This window comes from Neolamprologus brichardi, chromosome 7 (assembly GCF_056152115.1).
Source record: "Neolamprologus brichardi isolate AB-2024 chromosome 7, ASM5615211v1, whole genome shotgun sequence".
NCBI lineage: Eukaryota > Metazoa > Chordata > Actinopteri > Cichliformes > Cichlidae > Neolamprologus > Neolamprologus brichardi.
Window position 1 is genome coordinate 25,590,357 of NC_142110.1, and position 17,951 is coordinate 25,608,307.

The window sequence follows — 17,951 nt, forward strand, 5'->3', positions numbered from 1 at the left end:
TACAAGCACAGTCAGGCTGACCCCACTGCAGCTACCTGTGGGCTACTGCGGTGAAGTCAGTGTGACGATAGTTTGTGGTTCACTGCAGAGCTTTGCAGTTACAGGTCTGCACATCAAAGCCAAAGTGCGTGGGATGCTGTGTAAAATGGAAATAAATTTGCAGTGCAATGACTTACAAATCTTACAAATCTCTTAAAGTCATGTTTTATTCACAATAGAAGACAGAAACCATATCAAGTGTTTAAACTGAGATATTTTTATTATTCCATGAAAGAATCGAATAGTAAAATGTTTTTGATGTGCTGTGTTTGCCTTTTATCACAGGATGATACAGGTTATATGCCAAATATCAGTGTGGACACAGTGGCATTTGTTGGCATTTGTTAGAGGTAATTAGTCTGAGTTCAGACGAGTTTAATGTGAACTGGTGCATTTCTCGTACGCAGCAGACCCCCTACCCAAAAAAACAAAGAGGGAACTGAATTTAAATAAAGTTGAAGTGAAACCAAATATTCAAATAAATGAATAACTGCACTAAAACTGCGACGTAACAATACAAAACCCTGCTGAAACTGTCAAAGGAAATCTAAAGCCAAAAACAGGAACGAAGTGTGACATCATACATCTCAGAAAAAGATTTATTTTTATCTAATGCCATCATATACGTTATGGTAAAATAGTGGCTTCATCAAGACGGACAGAACTCTGCAAAACAACCAGACAGACAACAAAAGAGGAACTGTGTGTGTGTGTGTGTGTGTGTGTATGTGTGTGTGTGTGTGTGTGTGTGTGTGTGTGGTGGCATGCAGAAATGAACAGTGCACTATCTCAATTCAAAGGAATGAGAAATGTCAGGTTTTAAAGTGTGTTGGTGTCTTTGCTGTTTTCAGGACAAGGAGAGGAGGGGAGAGGGTAAGCAAGAGAGCAAAGCACGAGAAAAGGCCCCCCTGTGCCCCCAAAGCTCCACGCTGTGTCAGCACAGCGGCAGACTCCTGTGCAATAAGGAAACGTTCTTCTGCAACAGTAAGACCCTCGTAGCGCTGTCTTTCTGACACGTGCCAGCTCTCTTACTCTCCTGCTGCATTTCTGCTCTTTCCTTCCTGCTTTTTATTTCACCTCCAGTTTGGGATCACCACTTCCTCTTCTCCGTACTTCGTTATCTCCATGCGTTTTCACACCTTTGATAACACCATCATACTGCTCTGTGTAATAATGCTGTAGTTGTTTACATAGAAGTGGTTAGTCGTGATTAGTAGTGGTTAATAGTCTGGGCAGTCATCAGACAGCAACAGGGTTCTGTGTGGCTTGTGCTTGGTCCTCCTCTGCCTGCATGGTTTTTCACCCACAGTCCACACAGCTGCTGGGCTTGCTGTGGTAGCCCAGAACCAGCAGACCTCTTTAGTACCCCAGCCTTTACAGACAGAGCTGACTGGACACTGATGTATTTGTGGAGTTGCAGACTCATACTTACTTAGGGTAAGATGAGGGAAGGTGTTGCAGGTACAAAGAAGCTGGAAAACTGAGCAAAAGAAAAGGTTAAAGCTGAGTGGGACTGTCCGGAGGAGGCAGCCAAACCTGGGGACAGAACCTGCCAGTTTCTCTGGCGGATGATTTGATGCTTGTTTCTTTATGGGTTTAGTTTTTCAATCATTAGCCATAAAAGGCTGATGGAGTACTGTTGTAAGTGTGCGGACGGCATGGATGCACAAGTGTGTGAATGTGATGACTTCAAAACGAGGCGAGGTATGAGTTTGACATTGATACCATAGGTGTATCTGCCTGGAGGCTGAGGGGTAGCACTGAGCAGTGCTGGTATTTCTTCTTCCTGTGAGCCGGACTGAAGCCATGGCAGCAGTCACTGCCTTCTGGATTCTTTGCCTGTGCACGCAGAAGAGAAGAGTGTCAAAGGATGTTGTAGTGTTAAAGAGACGGAAATATCAAGGCTATAGCTGAATAGTCCAAAACGTCCTGTTCCACTTCACGGTGACCTCGATGGAGAAGGCCATGAGGTCAAGGAAGGAGCGTTAAGGAGAATTTCCGAGGACCAATGAAGGGAAGCACGGCGCTTAGAGGCTGCCTAACAGAGTGATGCTGATGATGAGGCTCCTCCTTAGTGAACCCACCACATCCTGATGATGGAGTACATCCAGCTATGAAGTGAAATATAGCACGTATGTCAGAAACGCTGCGGGCCTGCTGCAGAGATGAGCCACTGTAGCTCCTGCCATTATGGCAGCTGTAAGAATAAAGCATTGCATAAATGTATGTGACCTATGAGTGGTCAGTAAGACTATTAAAGTATGTGAGATGAATGTGGCACCCTGTGTGTGTGTGTGGTTGGGGGTGAATACACTAACATAGCTGTTTCTGTGCTGCCTGCAGACTGTGGGGTCCTCGTCAGTGACAGATCCACGGAGAGCCCGTCTGTCTGTGCAAAGAACAGAATAAAGGTAGGTATGGTACACAGACTCATGATGAATGTGTTACCATCAGGAATAACTGTAGATGAGCAGCAAAATCACATGTTCAAATTTAGAGGTGAGGTATAACTAAGGTATAAGTCTTCTTTAAGTTTAATCTGTCATGTTTGTCTCTATCAGCAAGCAGCGGTGCCAGAAGGCGTTCCTGGGTCGTCTGTTAACACGAGGAGTAAAAGTAAGAACACATGGAGAACTTTACAGAGGAGACAGAGGAGAGCGAATCAACTAAAGCTAAAGACAGACACTTTCAAAGAATCCTTTATATCAATCCGTCTAAAAATCCCCAGTTTCCCTCAGATTTGACTGGTAATTTTATCTGTATATGTCCTAGTGACCATTAAAATAAAGCTGTGGGTCTCAAATCATTCATTTAGATATAGGTGCTTTAAAATAACTGCAAAGCTGTGTTACTAAGAAAGCTGCTGAGTTTGAATCTATTCCACCACTCCCATGATCAGCAGAAGCCCATTAGCAAAAGAAGAGAGCTTTCCACGTTGTGTAGGTGCCGCACAAACGCACACTGTCCGCACTGCAAAGTGCAACGCAATGTTAATGTACACATGTACTTTAAGACAAATTCCTGTCTTCAATCAGTGCTGTTCCTCTGTCAGGATAGAAAAAAGTGTGACAGACACAGAACAAGCTTATGATTGTATCTGAGTGCAGCATGTTTGACTTTTTACTCAGTTTGTAAAAGAGCAAGTCAAATAAGGACACTGGGAGGTAGCAATGCAGCCTTTCTGAAGGAGCTTTAGTTCGATGAAGCATGCTTGCAACTCAGACCTGAGCAGACGGAGCACACACAGAGAGAGGGAGCTGCTTTTGATTGGTAGACAGAGCTTCTGATGTCCCAGCAGTTCCACTGATAAACACCTTCTTGCTCATAGTATGAAGAGTGACTACAAAAGAACTAGATTGCTGCTTTTTAATGAGCAAATAATCAAATTCATTTTCTGTTTTGATATATTTTTATCTAGCTACATCTTCTACATCATCGCTGTCGTCAAGGTCCTCATCGTCACGTTGGTCAACAGTAACAATGCCCGACGACCACCTTCCTATGCTGTCTCCGAGAAGAAACCGCAGAACCTTCAGCCCTCACAGCAACCTGGCTAAGAGCATCTCCAGTAGCAACATACCATCGTGAGACGTTACGACTAATTAACTTTGTTTCTGAAAATTCCCAGTTAGCTCTAAACGTCACGTGTGCACACCAGCACAAGTGACTGTCTCAGCACTGAGCACACATGCCGTCACTCGATGTGCTCTTCACAGACGTGAAGACGGGTTTTTCTATTCTTGTCACTAGAACTAGTGGCAGCTCTAAAGGCGTCATATTGTTCTTGGACTATGTGATGTATGTAGAAAGCAAAGCCATTAAAATCCTGCTCATCTTCATAATTTTGTTCCTTCAGGTTAGACGATGCTGCACTCAAGCGCCTCAAAGTGCTGTCCCAGTCCACCGACTCCCTCCATCAGGGGAGCAAAGTCAACGCTTCAACTGAGTCTCTCACTGATGAAGGTAGAACACAACACACACACACACAGAGTTTAGATTCAAAGAATGATAGTTTGAGCTGCTGTGTGTGTGTGTGTGTAGGTACTGAGATCACTGACACCCAGCTGATGGAGTTTGAAAATGACATTAAAGATCTGGAAGCTGATTCTTGGAGCGGCATGGTGGATAAGAAGTTCTTGAAGTCCCTGAAGAAAGATGAAGTGAAGAGACAAGATGTCATTTATGGTAAACTGTGCTGTGACTCAGTTGGGAGTGACAGACTGCTGTCGGGGCCAAACATGGAGATAAGAGTGTTTTCTCTGCACAGAGCTGTACCAGACAGAGGTTCACCATGTGAGGACTCTGAAGATTATGTCGGAAGTGTATCACAAAGGCCTTCAGAAGGAGCTGCAGCTTGATCTTCAAACTCTGAACAAGGTGATCAAAGAGCAATTTCACCCGTGGACACGCTTGGGTACACACAGTATAACGACCTGTCTGTCCAACATTTCCCTAGATTTTCCCTGTTTTGGACGATCTCTTGGAGTTACACACAGAATTCCTCTCATTGCTCCTGGAGAGAAAAAGAAATGCATCAACTGAGAGACAGAAGAGCAACAACTTCCTCATCTGCAGCATTGGAGACATCTTAGTTAAACAGGTGAGACGTGGAAGGTGTATGCGTGCGTGACAGTGGTAAATAAAGTTGAAATAAATCCATTTCTGGTGGCCCTTACACTCCTCGTGTGTGGAGTGCGTGCTGTTGTCTTTTAGTTAAGTTCAACTCTAAGATATCTGTTTGGAAATCAGGGGTGTCGTTTGGTAGTGTCAATGGTTGCAGTAAGGATCATGGCAGTCTTTTCATTAAGTTGTAGTTCTTTTGAGTTAATGGAAGAACTACAATATTCACAGCATGTTATGGAAAGCGCTGAATTTGCTTCCACCTTAAATGTGTTTACTTTCTTTTTTGTGACTTCTTAAATTCAGTTTTCAGGCTGCAGCTCTGTCCGCATGACGAAAGTTTATGGGAAGTTTTGCAGTCGCCACAACGAAGCTGTCAGTCTGTACAAAGAACTGCACGCCAAAGATAAACGCTTCCAGGCTTTCGTCAAGGTCAGAGCTGCTCTCTGTACACGCAGCACATCAGAGGACCTCACCTGCACTGTCTGGGATCTATGCATGACCTCAGTATCTTTGTGTGCAGAGAACAATGAGCAGCAGTGTTGTGCGGCGGCTCAGCATCCCAGAGTGCATTTTGTTGGTGACTCAGAGGATCACCAAATATCCTGTTCTGATCCAGAGGATCCTTCAGCACACCAAAGGTAAGAATGAAGACCCGTGGCAGCATCCACGGAGTCAAGCGCATCTTTCATCGTTCTTCAAACGTCACCTAAAAACTGTGCAGTGACACTGTGTCCATCATCTTTCCTGAGAACATAATTCATCCTAAACTCTTTATGAATCTCTGAACAGAGTCAGATAAGGAGCACGGCTTGGTTTCTGACGCGCTGCGCCTTGTGAAGGAGCTGATTACGGCTGTGGATAATAAAGTCAACCAGCAGGAGAAGAAACAGCGCCTGAAGGAGGTGTACAGGTACTCATCAGAGCAGTTCATTCCTCCAAACAGTCCCCTCCCTGCCCACTCTTAGCTCAGAGCACTCCACAGATGCTGACATATACGTTACACAATGTCAACTTATGAACGGTGAATGATGAATAAGCTTAAAGGCTGGCTGATACCTGGGCTGTACCTTCCACATATATACCACTTTTCTAGTCTTGCTGCCTGCTCAGAGCAGTGCTGATGTTCAGCCTGTGTTTTACTCTCCGCATGTAGTTTTAGATTTTTAATGTAAGCTTAGCTTGCAGAAACAGCAGTGCTCTTAAATGTGCCTGAGTGTAAACCTTTAATGTCTCACTGCAGTCGCACTGACAGTAAGTCCATCATGAGGATGAAGAGTGGTCAGATGTTCGCTAAAGAGGACCTGATCAGAGGGAGGAAGCTGCTGCACGATGGAGCGCTGCAGCTGAAAAACTCTGCAGGAAGACTCAAAGGTTCATCACATTTGCATCTTTGGACCAAACCTGACGTGAATTTATTTAGACTGGAGCTCGCTGTAATCTTTGTTTCTGTGTGTTGCAGAAGTCCATGCCATGCTCCTGACAGATGTGCTGGTCTTTCTTCAGGAAAAAGACCAGAAATATGTATTTGCCTCATTGGTAAGTTTGGCACTCGGCACATACATAAGATCGTACCCAAGGATTCGGTTTGATTTGGAGCCTTTGTTCCCAGGACCAGCGCTCCACGGTCATCTCCTTACACAAACTCATTGTTAGAGAAGTGGCAAATGAGGAGCGAGGTCAGTCTCCTTCCTTCTCTCACATCTTTTGGGGATTTCAGTCACTGTGTGATTCAGTCTGGCTTTTAGTCAGCACGAACCACAATGGTTTCATCAAGGATTGCCTCGTGTCTCCTGCAGGTCTGTTTCTGATCACAGCTGGCACAGAAAAGCCAGAAATGGTGGAAGTGTTGGCCAGCAGCAAGGAGGAGCGCAACACATGGATGGCCATTATACAGGACGCTATGCAGTGCATGTGAGAGTACACACACACACACACACACACACACACAAAGATCACTGGCAGATGCACTTCAAGTCCTTTCTGCAGAAGTTTGTTCCTAACATGAAGGGTCAAAGGAAATAATATGTTTTACATAAGTGTAGAGGGTGCGCAGCACACAGCAGCGGTTGGCACGGTCTCCTCACAGCAATAAAGTTTTCATTTGAACCCCAGCTGAAGCCTTTTAGTCTGCATGTTCCCCCTGTGCCTACGTGACTTCCTCCCACAGTCCAAGCATGCGCCTCAGCTGCACTGGTGATTTTAAGAGGCCGTGGGTGTGAGGTGGATAAACACAAAGTAAAGTGCTGTATGGATGTATGCTTTGATGTGGCTTGTAGGGGTGAGTAAGACTACAAGTATGGCAGTCCGTTTACAGATGCTCCATTTCCAAAGTGTGGAGCTCACTTTGTGGATTATCTATTCAAAAAAGCAAAACTTTATTTCTTCCCTGCTGGAAGAAGTAGTGCTGCACAGTGTGAGGTCCCGTGGATAACACTGCCATCAAACTCTGTACATGATGTAGCATGGTGCATCAGACAAAGCTAAGCACAAGCACAGCTAAGTAATGCGAAAAAGGTCATTTAGGAAAAAAACAACAACATTTGACCAGTAAAGAAATCTAATACACGTCAAAACTGTTTGTGAAGCAGGAACAAAAAAAGATGAATTAGAATAATGATTAAATTAAAGTGAGATCGCCAAATTAAAAGCAGTTTAAGATGAAATGACTGACAATAATAACTGAAACCACAAATTAAAACCTATAAAAGAAGTAGAAATAAAATCTTCAGTATGGCAGACCTCTGTGCAGAGCTTGTAGGGCCTTTAAGATAAGCTTTTCATTTTTTATCTAGCAAAGGAGTTAGAGCTGCTCTGTTTCCAGCAGTGCAGGTTTGAGCGTTGTGAGCAATGTGGTACATTTATCTGAGCTGAAAGCAGAAGCTGGAGAGTATTCAAACATCACGCCAGGCCTTCATTTGTGTTCTGACAGGGAGAAAGATAAGGATGAGGGACTCCCAAGTGAGACGGAAGAAGACCGGAGACACCAGGAGAACAGAGCAAAGGAGATCCGCGGTGAGCAGCCGATGTTCCAGTTAACGTGCTGTAGTGGGCGGGGAGTCCCGTGTCGTGTTGAGTGTGTTTGTATCTGTCCCTGATTCCAGAGCTTCTGCAGAGGAAGGATGAGCAGATTATCAGTTTATTGGAGGAGAAGATACACATCTTTAGAGAGCTGGGTAACTGCAGTCTGTCTCCAGAGGATGCTAACACATCGGTCATGGAGCGGATGTTGTTCAGAGCCACACCTGATAACGTCACCAAAGGAGAGCCGGTCATAAATGATGCTGTGAGAGAAGGTGAGCAGGCCTCTGAGGTTACTTATCGTCATGTGCATCTCAGAGATGACATGTTCAAACCTGTTCCTCTCTGTCAGTGGAGGCCCTGCATGCTTTGGTCAGCGGAGGTTTTGGTGCAGCGGCCTGCGGTCCAGGCGGCCTGACAGGGGGCGCTGTGGGACCAGTCTTCCTGCCCAGACGAGCAGAGACGTTTGGAGGCTTCGACAGTCATCAGATGAACAGCAGCAAGAGTAAGACACGAGCAGGTCATCAAAGATGTCAGGGCAGGTGTTCACTCTCCTGTGAGACCGACTCTGCCGTCATCACAGCAGCTGTCTTTATCATGACCAGCCTTTAAAACCCTTCACCTCCTCTTACTGTCAGATGGAGAAAAGGAAGAGGGAGAGGAGTCAGTGGACCTCCGCAGGACTGAGTCCGACAGCGTGCTGAAGAAGGTAGGGATGTGTGTGTTTCACATACGGTTATTCATCTCATTTAAGACGAATCATTTCTTTAATACGTTCCTGCAGGTTTTACTGTGATGAAAACGAAATGTGCCTAGCTGATCAAATGGGAAGAGGCATGGCTGCTATAAACAGCGTAGGAAATCCATATGTAATAAAGCAGCAGTCCCCAACCTTTTTTGCGCCACGGACCGGTTTATGCCCGACAATATTTTCATGGACCGGCCTTTAAGGTGTCGCGGATAAATCCAACAAAATAAAACTAGTACCGGTACCGAAAAAAAGAAGATTTATTAATAACACACGTGAAAAGACCCAGGAAAACCGAGTTAACGATAAAAACGATAACAAAATAACACTGAAAACCGATAAAAACCCTGAAAACCACACATTTCACACCTGAGCCTCAACTCTCGCGGCCCGGCACCAAACGACTCACGGACCGGTACCGGTCCGAGGCCCGGGGGTTGGGGACCGCTCTAATAAAGAACAAGATCAGCGCATATATTAGTGTTATGAAGTTGAGTCGATAGTGTAGTTGATAGTGTCAGTCAGAGCAGACATCGAAGGCTGCTTCTCTGACGTCACAGTCGTTTTTAAAAAACGGAAATATGTGCAATAAATGTTTTTGCACAGTACTTTACTTTTCCCATGTGAGCCATCAGAGGTTCAGAACTTTACGATCCTCTGCTCGCTGCAGTCCACATCCTGATGTTACCTGACCAGCACTTTGTAATAACATGCTAACATGAACTGTGTGTGTGTGTGTGTGTGTGCCTCAGGGAGCCACTGCCAGCCTGCAGACCCTGCTAAAGAGAAACAATGAAGTAAGTGGGCTCCTCATTCAAACACAAACAGACACACTAGTACTACTCCATCACTTTAGGTACATCATACAGGACTTCCGATAAGGACAGGACAAAGAATATCTTTTACAAGAAAAGCTTCAAAACTGCTTTGAAAGTGACGCTGAAAATACGCTGTTTCATAAGAATACAGTTTCTGCTTCCGTTGAGAATTTCCCAGTCTAAGCTCGTCTTCACTGACTGCTGCAGCTTTCCGCAAAGCCACTTCTTCTCTTCCTGTTGTTTAATGGTGTGCAGCAAGCAATTGTAGGTCCAGTGCTGCCACTTGCTGGTGGTGTTTACACATTTCATCTTCTTAGACACCAGCAGGACAGAAGTTGTTGCATAAACTTTATTATTTTTTTCTTGAAAACTGTGACCATCCCTAGCTCTTTCTACATGTCAGGAGGTCATGTGATGTACTGGAGGTCTTATTTGTATAAACAGCAGTTTGAGCTGTTTTTACTGACTCTCGTGTGATGGTGTGTTTCTCCAGCAGCTCCAGCGCAGTGTGACACGTCTCCATGAGCTGCTCATTTCCCTGCAGGTACACATACACGTTTACAGCAGAGGTCACGTTCAGGCTAAGTTTTCACTTTACATTGACCGTCTGTCCCTGCCTGCAGGCTGTGGTCATCCAGCAGGACTCATTTATTGAGGACCAGAGGCAAGCCCTGAACAGCCAACTCAGCACCACCTCCTCCAGACAGTCCATCTCTTCCTCCTCCTCCTGCTCCTCGCTCTCATCCTCAACTAGCTCGCGCCCCTCCTCCCTCATTGAGCAGGAGAAGCACAGGAGTTTGGAGAGGCAGCGGCAGGAGGTGGCCAGCCTGCAGGTTAGCTCTCACTAATGCTGCTTTCACATGTTGAGTCATGGCTGCAGTGAGCTCATCGTTCCATTGTTTGACAGGATTCATGTTTTCATCCAAGTCTACTCTTAAACCCAGCTTCCTGAGCCCAGTTCTTGTGACATCACACTGTGGTTTGTTTTAGAAACAGCAGGCTGCACATCAGGAAGAAAAGAGGAAACGAGAGAGAGAGTGGGAGCTGAAAGAGAGAGCTCTGGCAGATCGGGAGGAGAGGCTGGGGGAGGAAGAGGAGCAGACGAGGCGGAAATGTCGGGAGCTGACAGAAGAGATGCAGATGTTACAGAGGAGCAAAGAAGAGTACCAGAGAGACGTGGAGTGGCTGAGGGAGGCGCAGAGGAGGCTGGAGAGAGACGAGGAGGCTCTGAGGAGAGACAATCAGAAGGTGGACGCAAATAGAGAGCAGGTCAGAGGTCATGTATGATGAAGGCGCTGCTAGTCTGATGCATTCAAGCACTCGAGTGTCGTCACAGGCAGGCTGCTGTGTAGCTGTAGTCTCTGTGCACGTTCACCTAATCATCACAAATGAATCAATAAACTACATGTCATGCACTCTGTAGTATTTTATGCACTGGATGTAGTGAAGTCTGTTTTTCCATGTCTGCTTCCTGTTGCCATGCCAAGTTTCGGAGGTGGAGAGTGGAAATTTGGCATAATGACTCTCAGAGCCATGACAGAAGCTTTAAAAATAAAATCCAGTTGGTGGAAATGGACCGATAGATATCCTTCACCGTCTCACTCACATCTTCATGCATGATCTAATCATTTTTCCAGTCGGAGGAGCTTCAGAGGTACCAGCGCATTCTCTCCACAAACTCAGACGACTCCTTAAGGTTCCACAGCACCGGGTCCCTGGATCTGGATTCAAAAGAAATAGCAGAACAAGCCAAAGAGGTAAGAACAAGGTCCTGCTTTAAAACCACGTTTGTGTTAGAGTTTAGGAAGCTGCTGCATGAGCCCTTGAATGACTAATATTGTGGGTGAACATCAGGTGGAGCTCTCATCCTCCGCCCCAACCAAAGAACCTTTCCTCCGCATTGGATCCAAGAGGATGAGCAAAAACTTCAACCCCTTCTCCTCTAAGGCTCAGGGAGCAGAGAAGGAGTCCCAGCTCCCCTCCAGACTACTTCAACTGACCAAATCCAAAGAGAAGAAGGAGAAAAAGAAGAAAGGAAAAGGAGGGAAGGACGCACAGACAGGTACAGTCAGACCGACTCAAAGTGAAGACGGTCATGGGTGGAGCGGTGTTCTGTGTACTGGTATCCTGCTACATAACTCTTGTGTTTGTCTTTAGAGAACAAATGTGCAGTGATGTTGGATTCTCCAAATGACAGTGACTTCTTCATCTGAGGAGCGAACTCCTAACACCCAGTCGCACAGCTGACAGTGTGTGTCTGCCTCTGTCTGCTTGGCCCCAGACATTGCCCCGGCTTTCCCGTCACACAGACTGTACCATCAAAGGTCAAAGGTCAGGCAGGGTAACACACTGACTTAGCTGAAGTCTTTCCCAAGGTAACAGACTGCTCTGGAGACTATCCTGCCCACGCTCCAATAATGCCAAACTGGATGGATTCAGAAGAGTTTGTCCAGCAGCAGGTCCGAACATCGACAGCACCTGAGCCTGGAAAAGCTTAACTTGACCAATCACAAGCAAGATTTCTTTTAAGTGTTGCTGAAGCTAACTTTGGTTGCTTGTTGTGCACTCCTTACTTGTAGAACACACACACACAGCAGCAGGTTAAACCATCATTCACTGTGAATGAAACAGACCCCTTAAATTAAAAAATCTGTGTTTATTTGATCTTGAGCTGAAGTGCCTTCCATGTGTCTGGCAGCAGGTATACGTGTAGCAGCAGTTAATCTGATTTGTAACAAAGTACTGATGAAATGTACATTATACAGAGCTGACCGTGCACTGTTTACATGTCAGTGTAGCAAGCTTCCTGCTCATTTCATTGGTCCTTCATTTCTGCCCAAGCTATCATTTCAGACCCGGCAGCGACATATTTAAAGTATGCACTGACCCGGGCTCTCCCATCACAGTCACCAAACTCTTATACGCTGATTTAAATTAAACTTAAGATTTTAATAACGAAACTGGACATTTTATTAGACAGATGGTTCACAAACCCAGCCATGAGTGAAATCAAAGGACAACTGTTATATTAGAACACTACATACCTCTGCATGTGGACAAGGGTCCACTCTAACCCCCATTTCTATTGCCTTTATTCACCCTCACAAAGCCCTGCCGGTGTGCATAACACACCCATCATACACTGGACACCCACAGGCTCGTGTGCTCCATCCACCTGTGTGGGGAATGACAGTCGAGGTCGAGACAGTGCTTTATTTACTGCTGCACTCACTTGTTATGTTTACTCTACATGAAGCTTAATATTCCTATTCTTTTTAATAAAAGCACCTGACTCATACTAAACAGCCCAAGTGCTGAAAAGTGGAACAAACACGTGAGAAGAAGACTTCTGTGATACACACCACTGGTTTGAATCTGCTTGTGTGCATTCCCCTGTGTTGACAGCTGCTTCTCGTCATGACAAAAATGGCGTGTCCTAGCTGAACTGCTCCTCTTTCAACAACAGATAACAGAGCCATTACGAGGAAGCCAGTCAAACATGCCGAAGAGAAGAGTCCATTAAATATTCATCACTTGTGCTTCTGTTTTTCTGCAGCGTTATGTTTCCAGATAACTGGATTCTCCCAGTGCATCACACAGGGAGGCTCGCTCAGGGCGTGTACATGATCATATGTAGCCTTTAGTGTCATATTTCCGAGGGTGGGGTTAATGCAGCAAAAGTGCTTTAGCGCTGCTCTAACCAGGTAGTACTCTAACCAAACAGCAGAGGTGAGAACAAAAGTTAACAAATAAAACCAACACTGAAAGACTGACACTCCTGCATTACACTTTCAAGCACGTGGTGCTCTGTGACGCTGCTGTAGTGTCTGCTCACAGATAACAGAGGACAGAGATGGCAGCACTGGATGCTCGTCAGTGACAGCACAGTGGTTTAACAGAGACGTGAGGAACTAGTCAGCAGTAAGATCAGGTATATAAACAGTACATGCTAAATTGTGTAGTATTTTTACACCAGCAGCAGTCTGACCTTTGTTTACACGGCCTCTTTGAATAGAGGCTGATGAGATTTTGATGAGAGGTTAAAGAAGCATTTCTGCTAATATCCATTTCTTTTTAGTGCAGTAATTCAAAAACTGCGGAAATAGAGTTTTAAAAAATAGTTTTGCACTTGGATGGAAGTTTGTGTGGGTGTAGTATATGAGCAGCAGGTAAATGACTGAGAATAAACCATTAAGGATGATGCATAACAAGCCCATTAATACATTAGTCATGTTTTTGTGTTGAGTGGCACAAATCATGTTAACCCTGTAAAGCCTGAACCAATCATTACTAGAAAATTACATTTATAAAACAAATGTAGTTCATTAAAACTACTGACAATTTTTCTTAAAGAACTTAAATATTATTTTGCATATATGTGGTTGTTTTTATTTAGTTTTTTTTTTTACTATTTATTGTTGATTTGTTGAGCAAGTTATTTGTTTTTCGGCGGGGAGAAAGTCTCAAAAACTCATCAAATATGAAACACTTGGCATTATAGGGTTAAAGACACGTTTCACCCTCACAACTAAACAGATGTTCACTGATGTATTTTAGTGGAGCAGACACTCCAGCACCACCCACCCACCCACCACACAGCAGTACAGTGCACAGTGTTATCAGTGTACACTGATCCCTCAACAAACAAGCTCAGTCACTGACACGGCCTCTGTGTTGTTCCCGTGCACTAAAAATATTTCTAAAGCCATTAAAAATGAAAGTTTCACCATCTTTTTCGCTGTGTGTGGGATCGTCTTGAAATGTTTTTGGAATAAAAACACGAGGTACAAAGTTTCTGTTTTATTTCCAAAGAAAACAGATGGAGGCAGAGCAACACATTTTGTAAATATGTACAAATTTCAAGTGAGAGAAAAGCTTTATTTGTCTACTTTCTTCCTGATCTGGAAATATAATGTTCAATCCTAATAAATTACTATGCTATTGTCACTGTGTGTTTTTATGTACACGGATAGTATGTTAGCTGAGAGGAGACAGAGGAGTGAGAGCGATGTTGAGAAGCTCCTGGTGTGCTGCATTGGTCAATGTCCCTCCTCTCACAGGAGCATGTGGACCTGTGTTTCCACCGAACTGTGTTACTAAATAAACTGGAATCATCTGTGAACCATTTCACTGAAAATCACCAGAAGATGACTTTGAGTGAAAAAGCATTTTTATTTTGTTAGTTAACATTAGAACAGGAGCAGTTTTACCACCATGTGCAAAGTGAAGTATTCGGTCATTGCCCCCTGACCAAGTTTCACAGCGAAACATTTTACTTGTGATGATATTAAATCATGTTAGCCTCTGTGTGTCCAGGGGCCCAGATGGGTCACCAGTGCAGGGCTGCCGTAGATCTTTATTCATTGAAAGTATTCGGTCTGATTGAGGTGCCCTTCCTATTATGTGCTATACAAGGTACAGACGGGCTGAAAATCCTGAATTTGTTTTCTAGAATTTGTCTCATGAGCCCTCTTTGTCTATCAAACCCTTAGGCAACCTCCTTAGAACTAACTCCGTATTTAAGGGCTCTAATCTTGAAAGCACAGTGCACAAAATCTGTCTTTATACAGGCAGTTAACTACAGCACATCTGCATATTTGTATTTTAGAATCTCACCAATGTGGATCAGACAATGGTGCCTCCCAGGAAGAGAGTCCAGGTTGCAATGATGGGCCTGTGGTGCAGAGTCTGCATGTTCTCTCTCATGTTCTCCTGAGACTGATAAACATCCTGGATTAATGTTGTCCACCTCAGGCCGAGAAGTATCCTTGGGCAAGAGAACTCTGGCACACTGGGAGTGTGAGTGTGTGAACGTTAAGTTAAAAGTAGGCACAGAAAAAAGCATGTGTTGTGTTAGAGTGTGTTAGAGTTCAGGAAGTGTGAATGAGGCTTGTAGTAAGACAGTTTGAGTAGAAAAGCACGACAGCAGTACCGGTCCACTTACCATATTAACGTCCTCTGGCTCTAAGACCTGCCTCGGTAGCCAGAGATCTGACCTTTTATCCACTGGACACTGTGCCCCCACCCCCACCCCCACCCCCTGCAGTTGGGGCTCCATTAAAAAAAAAAAACACACAGAGCCCAGTCAGGCTGATCAATTCCTGTTTGTGGTCAGTGGTGTCCTCAGATTGTTTACATAAGTAAAAACAATCACAAGTCATCTTTTTTTTAATGTTAATAATAGATATACACGTATAAGCTGCAGCAGATGCTGAAGTTTGGAAGTCTCTGTTTTTGTCAGACAGAGGTGAGGACAGCTCATGTCACTGCAATATTTCTACCCCAGCTCTTAATTCAGACACTCTTTAGCAGCCACAAATGGGAGTTCACGTGCAGGTCCACCGGTCACAGTGATGGAGGTGAAAAGATGGAACAGAAAGGTAACATTAACACTTCAAGAAAAATGCAACAGACTCAAAAGTCTGAGTGCACACCACGCTGGTTGTTTTTAACAACCTCGGAGGAGCTGCACGCGGTCTGTTTCTGAGGCAGTCACGGGCTGAGGTGGTGTTGAGGGATGAAGAGTGGAGAGGTAGTGGCATTTTCAAGAAAGCACATGTTGTGACAGCAAAGCTGGATGAAAGATCACTTGGACTGCTGTAAGTACCTGTGAGGTAATGTGAGTGAGTTAATGAGCTGGACCTTAACACTCATGCTGATCTGGTAGGGTTTTTACCTACAACTTAAAGATCTATGATATAGTGGTATGATATGGAGATTTGGTGCTGTTGTAAAATGGTGTTTTGTAATGGAGACCAGGGTCTACACAACATTATTCCATGCATGTATTTGCTCTTGAATGAAGATACATGAAAACCACATGTATATTACTTGAGATATTTTATGAAAAACCTCAATCAGAACTCATTATTTGTGCTTTAAACTTACAGTGGGGCAAAAAAGTATTTAGTCAGCCACCGATTGTGCAAGTTCCCCCACTTAAAATGATGACAGAGGTCAGTAATTTGCACCAGAGGTACACTTCAACTGTGAGAGACAGAATGTGAAAAAAAAAATCCATGAATTCACATGGTAGGATTTGTAAAGAATTTATTCGTAAATCAGGGTGGAAAATAAGTATTTGGTCACCTCAAACAAGGAAAATCCCTGGCTCTCACAGACCTGTAACGTCTTCTGTAAGAAGCTTTTCTGTCCCCCACTCGTTACCTGTATGAATGGCACCTGTTTGACCTCATCATCTGTATAAAAGACACCTGTCCACAGCCTCAACCAGTCAGACTCCAAACTCTGCCATGGTCAAGACCAAAGAGCTTTCGAAGGACACCAGGAAAAGAATTGTAGACCTGCACCAGACTGGGAAGAGTGAATCTACAATAGGCAAGCAGCTTGGTGTGAAAAAATCAACTGTGGGCGCAATCATCAGAAAATGGAAGACATACAAGACCACTGATAATCTCCCTCGATCTGGGGCTCCACGCAAGATCTCATCCCGTGGGGTCAAAATGATCATGAGAACGGTGAGCAAAGATCCCAGAACCACACGGGGGGACCTGGTGAATGACCTGCAGAGAGCTGGGACCAAAGTAACAAAGGTCACCATCAGTAACACACTACAACGGCAGGGAATCAAATCCCGCAGTGCCAGACGTGTTCCGCTGCTGAAGCCAGTGCATGTCCAGGCCCGTCTGAAGTTTGCCAGAGAGCACATGGATGATACAGCAGAGGATTGGGAGAATGTCATGTGGTCAGATGAAACCAAAGTAGAACTTTTTGGTATAAACTCAACTCGTCGTGTTTGGAGGAAGAAGAATACTGAGTTGCATCCCAAGAACACCATACCTACTGTGAAGCATGGGGGTGGAAACATCATGCTATGGGGCTGTTTTTCTGCCAAGGGGACAGGACGACTGATCTGTGTTAAGGACAGAATGAATGGGGCCAAGTATCGTGAGATTTTGAGCCAAAACCTCCTTCCATCAGTGAGAACTTTGAAGATGAAACGAGGCTGGGTCTTCCAACATGACAATGATCCAAAACACACCGCCCGGGCAACAAAGGAGTGGCTCCGTAAGAAGCATTTGAAAGTCCTGGAGTGGCCTAGCCAGTCTCCAGACCTCAACCCCATAGAAAATCTGTGGCGGGAGTTGAAAGTCCGTGTTGCTCGGCAACAGCCCCAAAACATCACTGCTCTTGAGAAGATCTGCATGGAGGAATGGGCCAAAATACCAGCTACTGTGTGTGCAAACCTGGTAAAGACCTATAGTAAACGTTTGACCTCTGTTATTGCCAACAAAGGTTATGTTACAAAGTATTGAGTTGTATTTTTGTTATTGACCAAATACTTATTTTCCACCCTGATTTACGAATAAATTCTTTACAAATCCTACCATGTGAATTCATGGATTTTTTTTTTCACATTCTGTCTCTCACAGTTGAAGTGTACCTCTGGTGCAAATTACTGAGCTCTGTCATCATTTTAAGTGGGGGAACTTGCACAATCGGTGGCTGACTAAATACTTTTTTGCCCCACTGTAAATACTGTGTTAACCAAAAGAGCTCCATTAATACCAATACTAGCAGGACGAGTGGACGGAGCTCAGTCACCTGATCAAGACCCCCTGGGGCAAACCAGTGTGGCAGATAAGGGGAGTTTTGGTCAAACTTCTTCTAATGTTTGTAACAAACCTCGGCTGTCTTATATCACAGGTGATGTTGTTGATACTCTGAAATAATATTAATTACTG

The 17,951-nt window shown here is 44.5% G+C and overlaps 1 protein-coding gene across 5 annotated transcripts in view; it reads left to right on the forward strand.

Annotated features, from left to right (window-relative positions):
• Positions 1–14,193, forward strand: part of LOC102796311 (uncharacterized) — a 65,467-nt gene extending 51,274 nt beyond the window's left edge. For all 5 annotated transcript variants that reach the window (XM_087843362.1, XM_087843361.1, XM_087843365.1 and 2 more), the window contains 26 exons: positions 891–1,023; positions 2,383–2,450; positions 2,601–2,655; positions 3,458–3,623; positions 3,896–4,002; positions 4,081–4,224; positions 4,307–4,416; positions 4,496–4,639; positions 4,966–5,091; positions 5,183–5,300; positions 5,452–5,572; positions 5,903–6,033; positions 6,122–6,198; positions 6,272–6,338; positions 6,459–6,573; positions 7,592–7,674; positions 7,764–7,955; positions 8,033–8,185; positions 8,319–8,389; positions 9,181–9,225; positions 9,740–9,790; positions 9,870–10,079; positions 10,237–10,515; positions 10,884–11,003; positions 11,101–11,308; positions 11,404–14,193. In XM_087843362.1, the coding sequence (XP_087699488.1) occupies positions 891–1,023; positions 2,383–2,450; positions 2,601–2,655; positions 3,458–3,623; positions 3,896–4,002; positions 4,081–4,224; positions 4,307–4,416; positions 4,496–4,639; positions 4,966–5,091; positions 5,183–5,300; positions 5,452–5,572; positions 5,903–6,033; positions 6,122–6,198; positions 6,272–6,338; positions 6,459–6,573; positions 7,592–7,674; positions 7,764–7,955; positions 8,033–8,185; positions 8,319–8,389; positions 9,181–9,225; positions 9,740–9,790; positions 9,870–10,079; positions 10,237–10,515; positions 10,884–11,003; positions 11,101–11,308; positions 11,404–11,459 (3,150 nt within the window). In that variant the 3' untranslated portion in view covers positions 11,460–14,193. The remainder of the gene's footprint in view (positions 1–890; positions 1,024–2,382; positions 2,451–2,600; positions 2,656–3,457; positions 3,624–3,895; positions 4,003–4,080; positions 4,225–4,306; positions 4,417–4,495; positions 4,640–4,965; positions 5,092–5,182; positions 5,301–5,451; positions 5,573–5,902; positions 6,034–6,121; positions 6,199–6,271; positions 6,339–6,458; positions 6,574–7,591; positions 7,675–7,763; positions 7,956–8,032; positions 8,186–8,318; positions 8,390–9,180; positions 9,226–9,739; positions 9,791–9,869; positions 10,080–10,236; positions 10,516–10,883; positions 11,004–11,100; positions 11,309–11,403) is intronic.
• Positions 14,194–17,951: the final 3,758 nt, after the last annotated feature.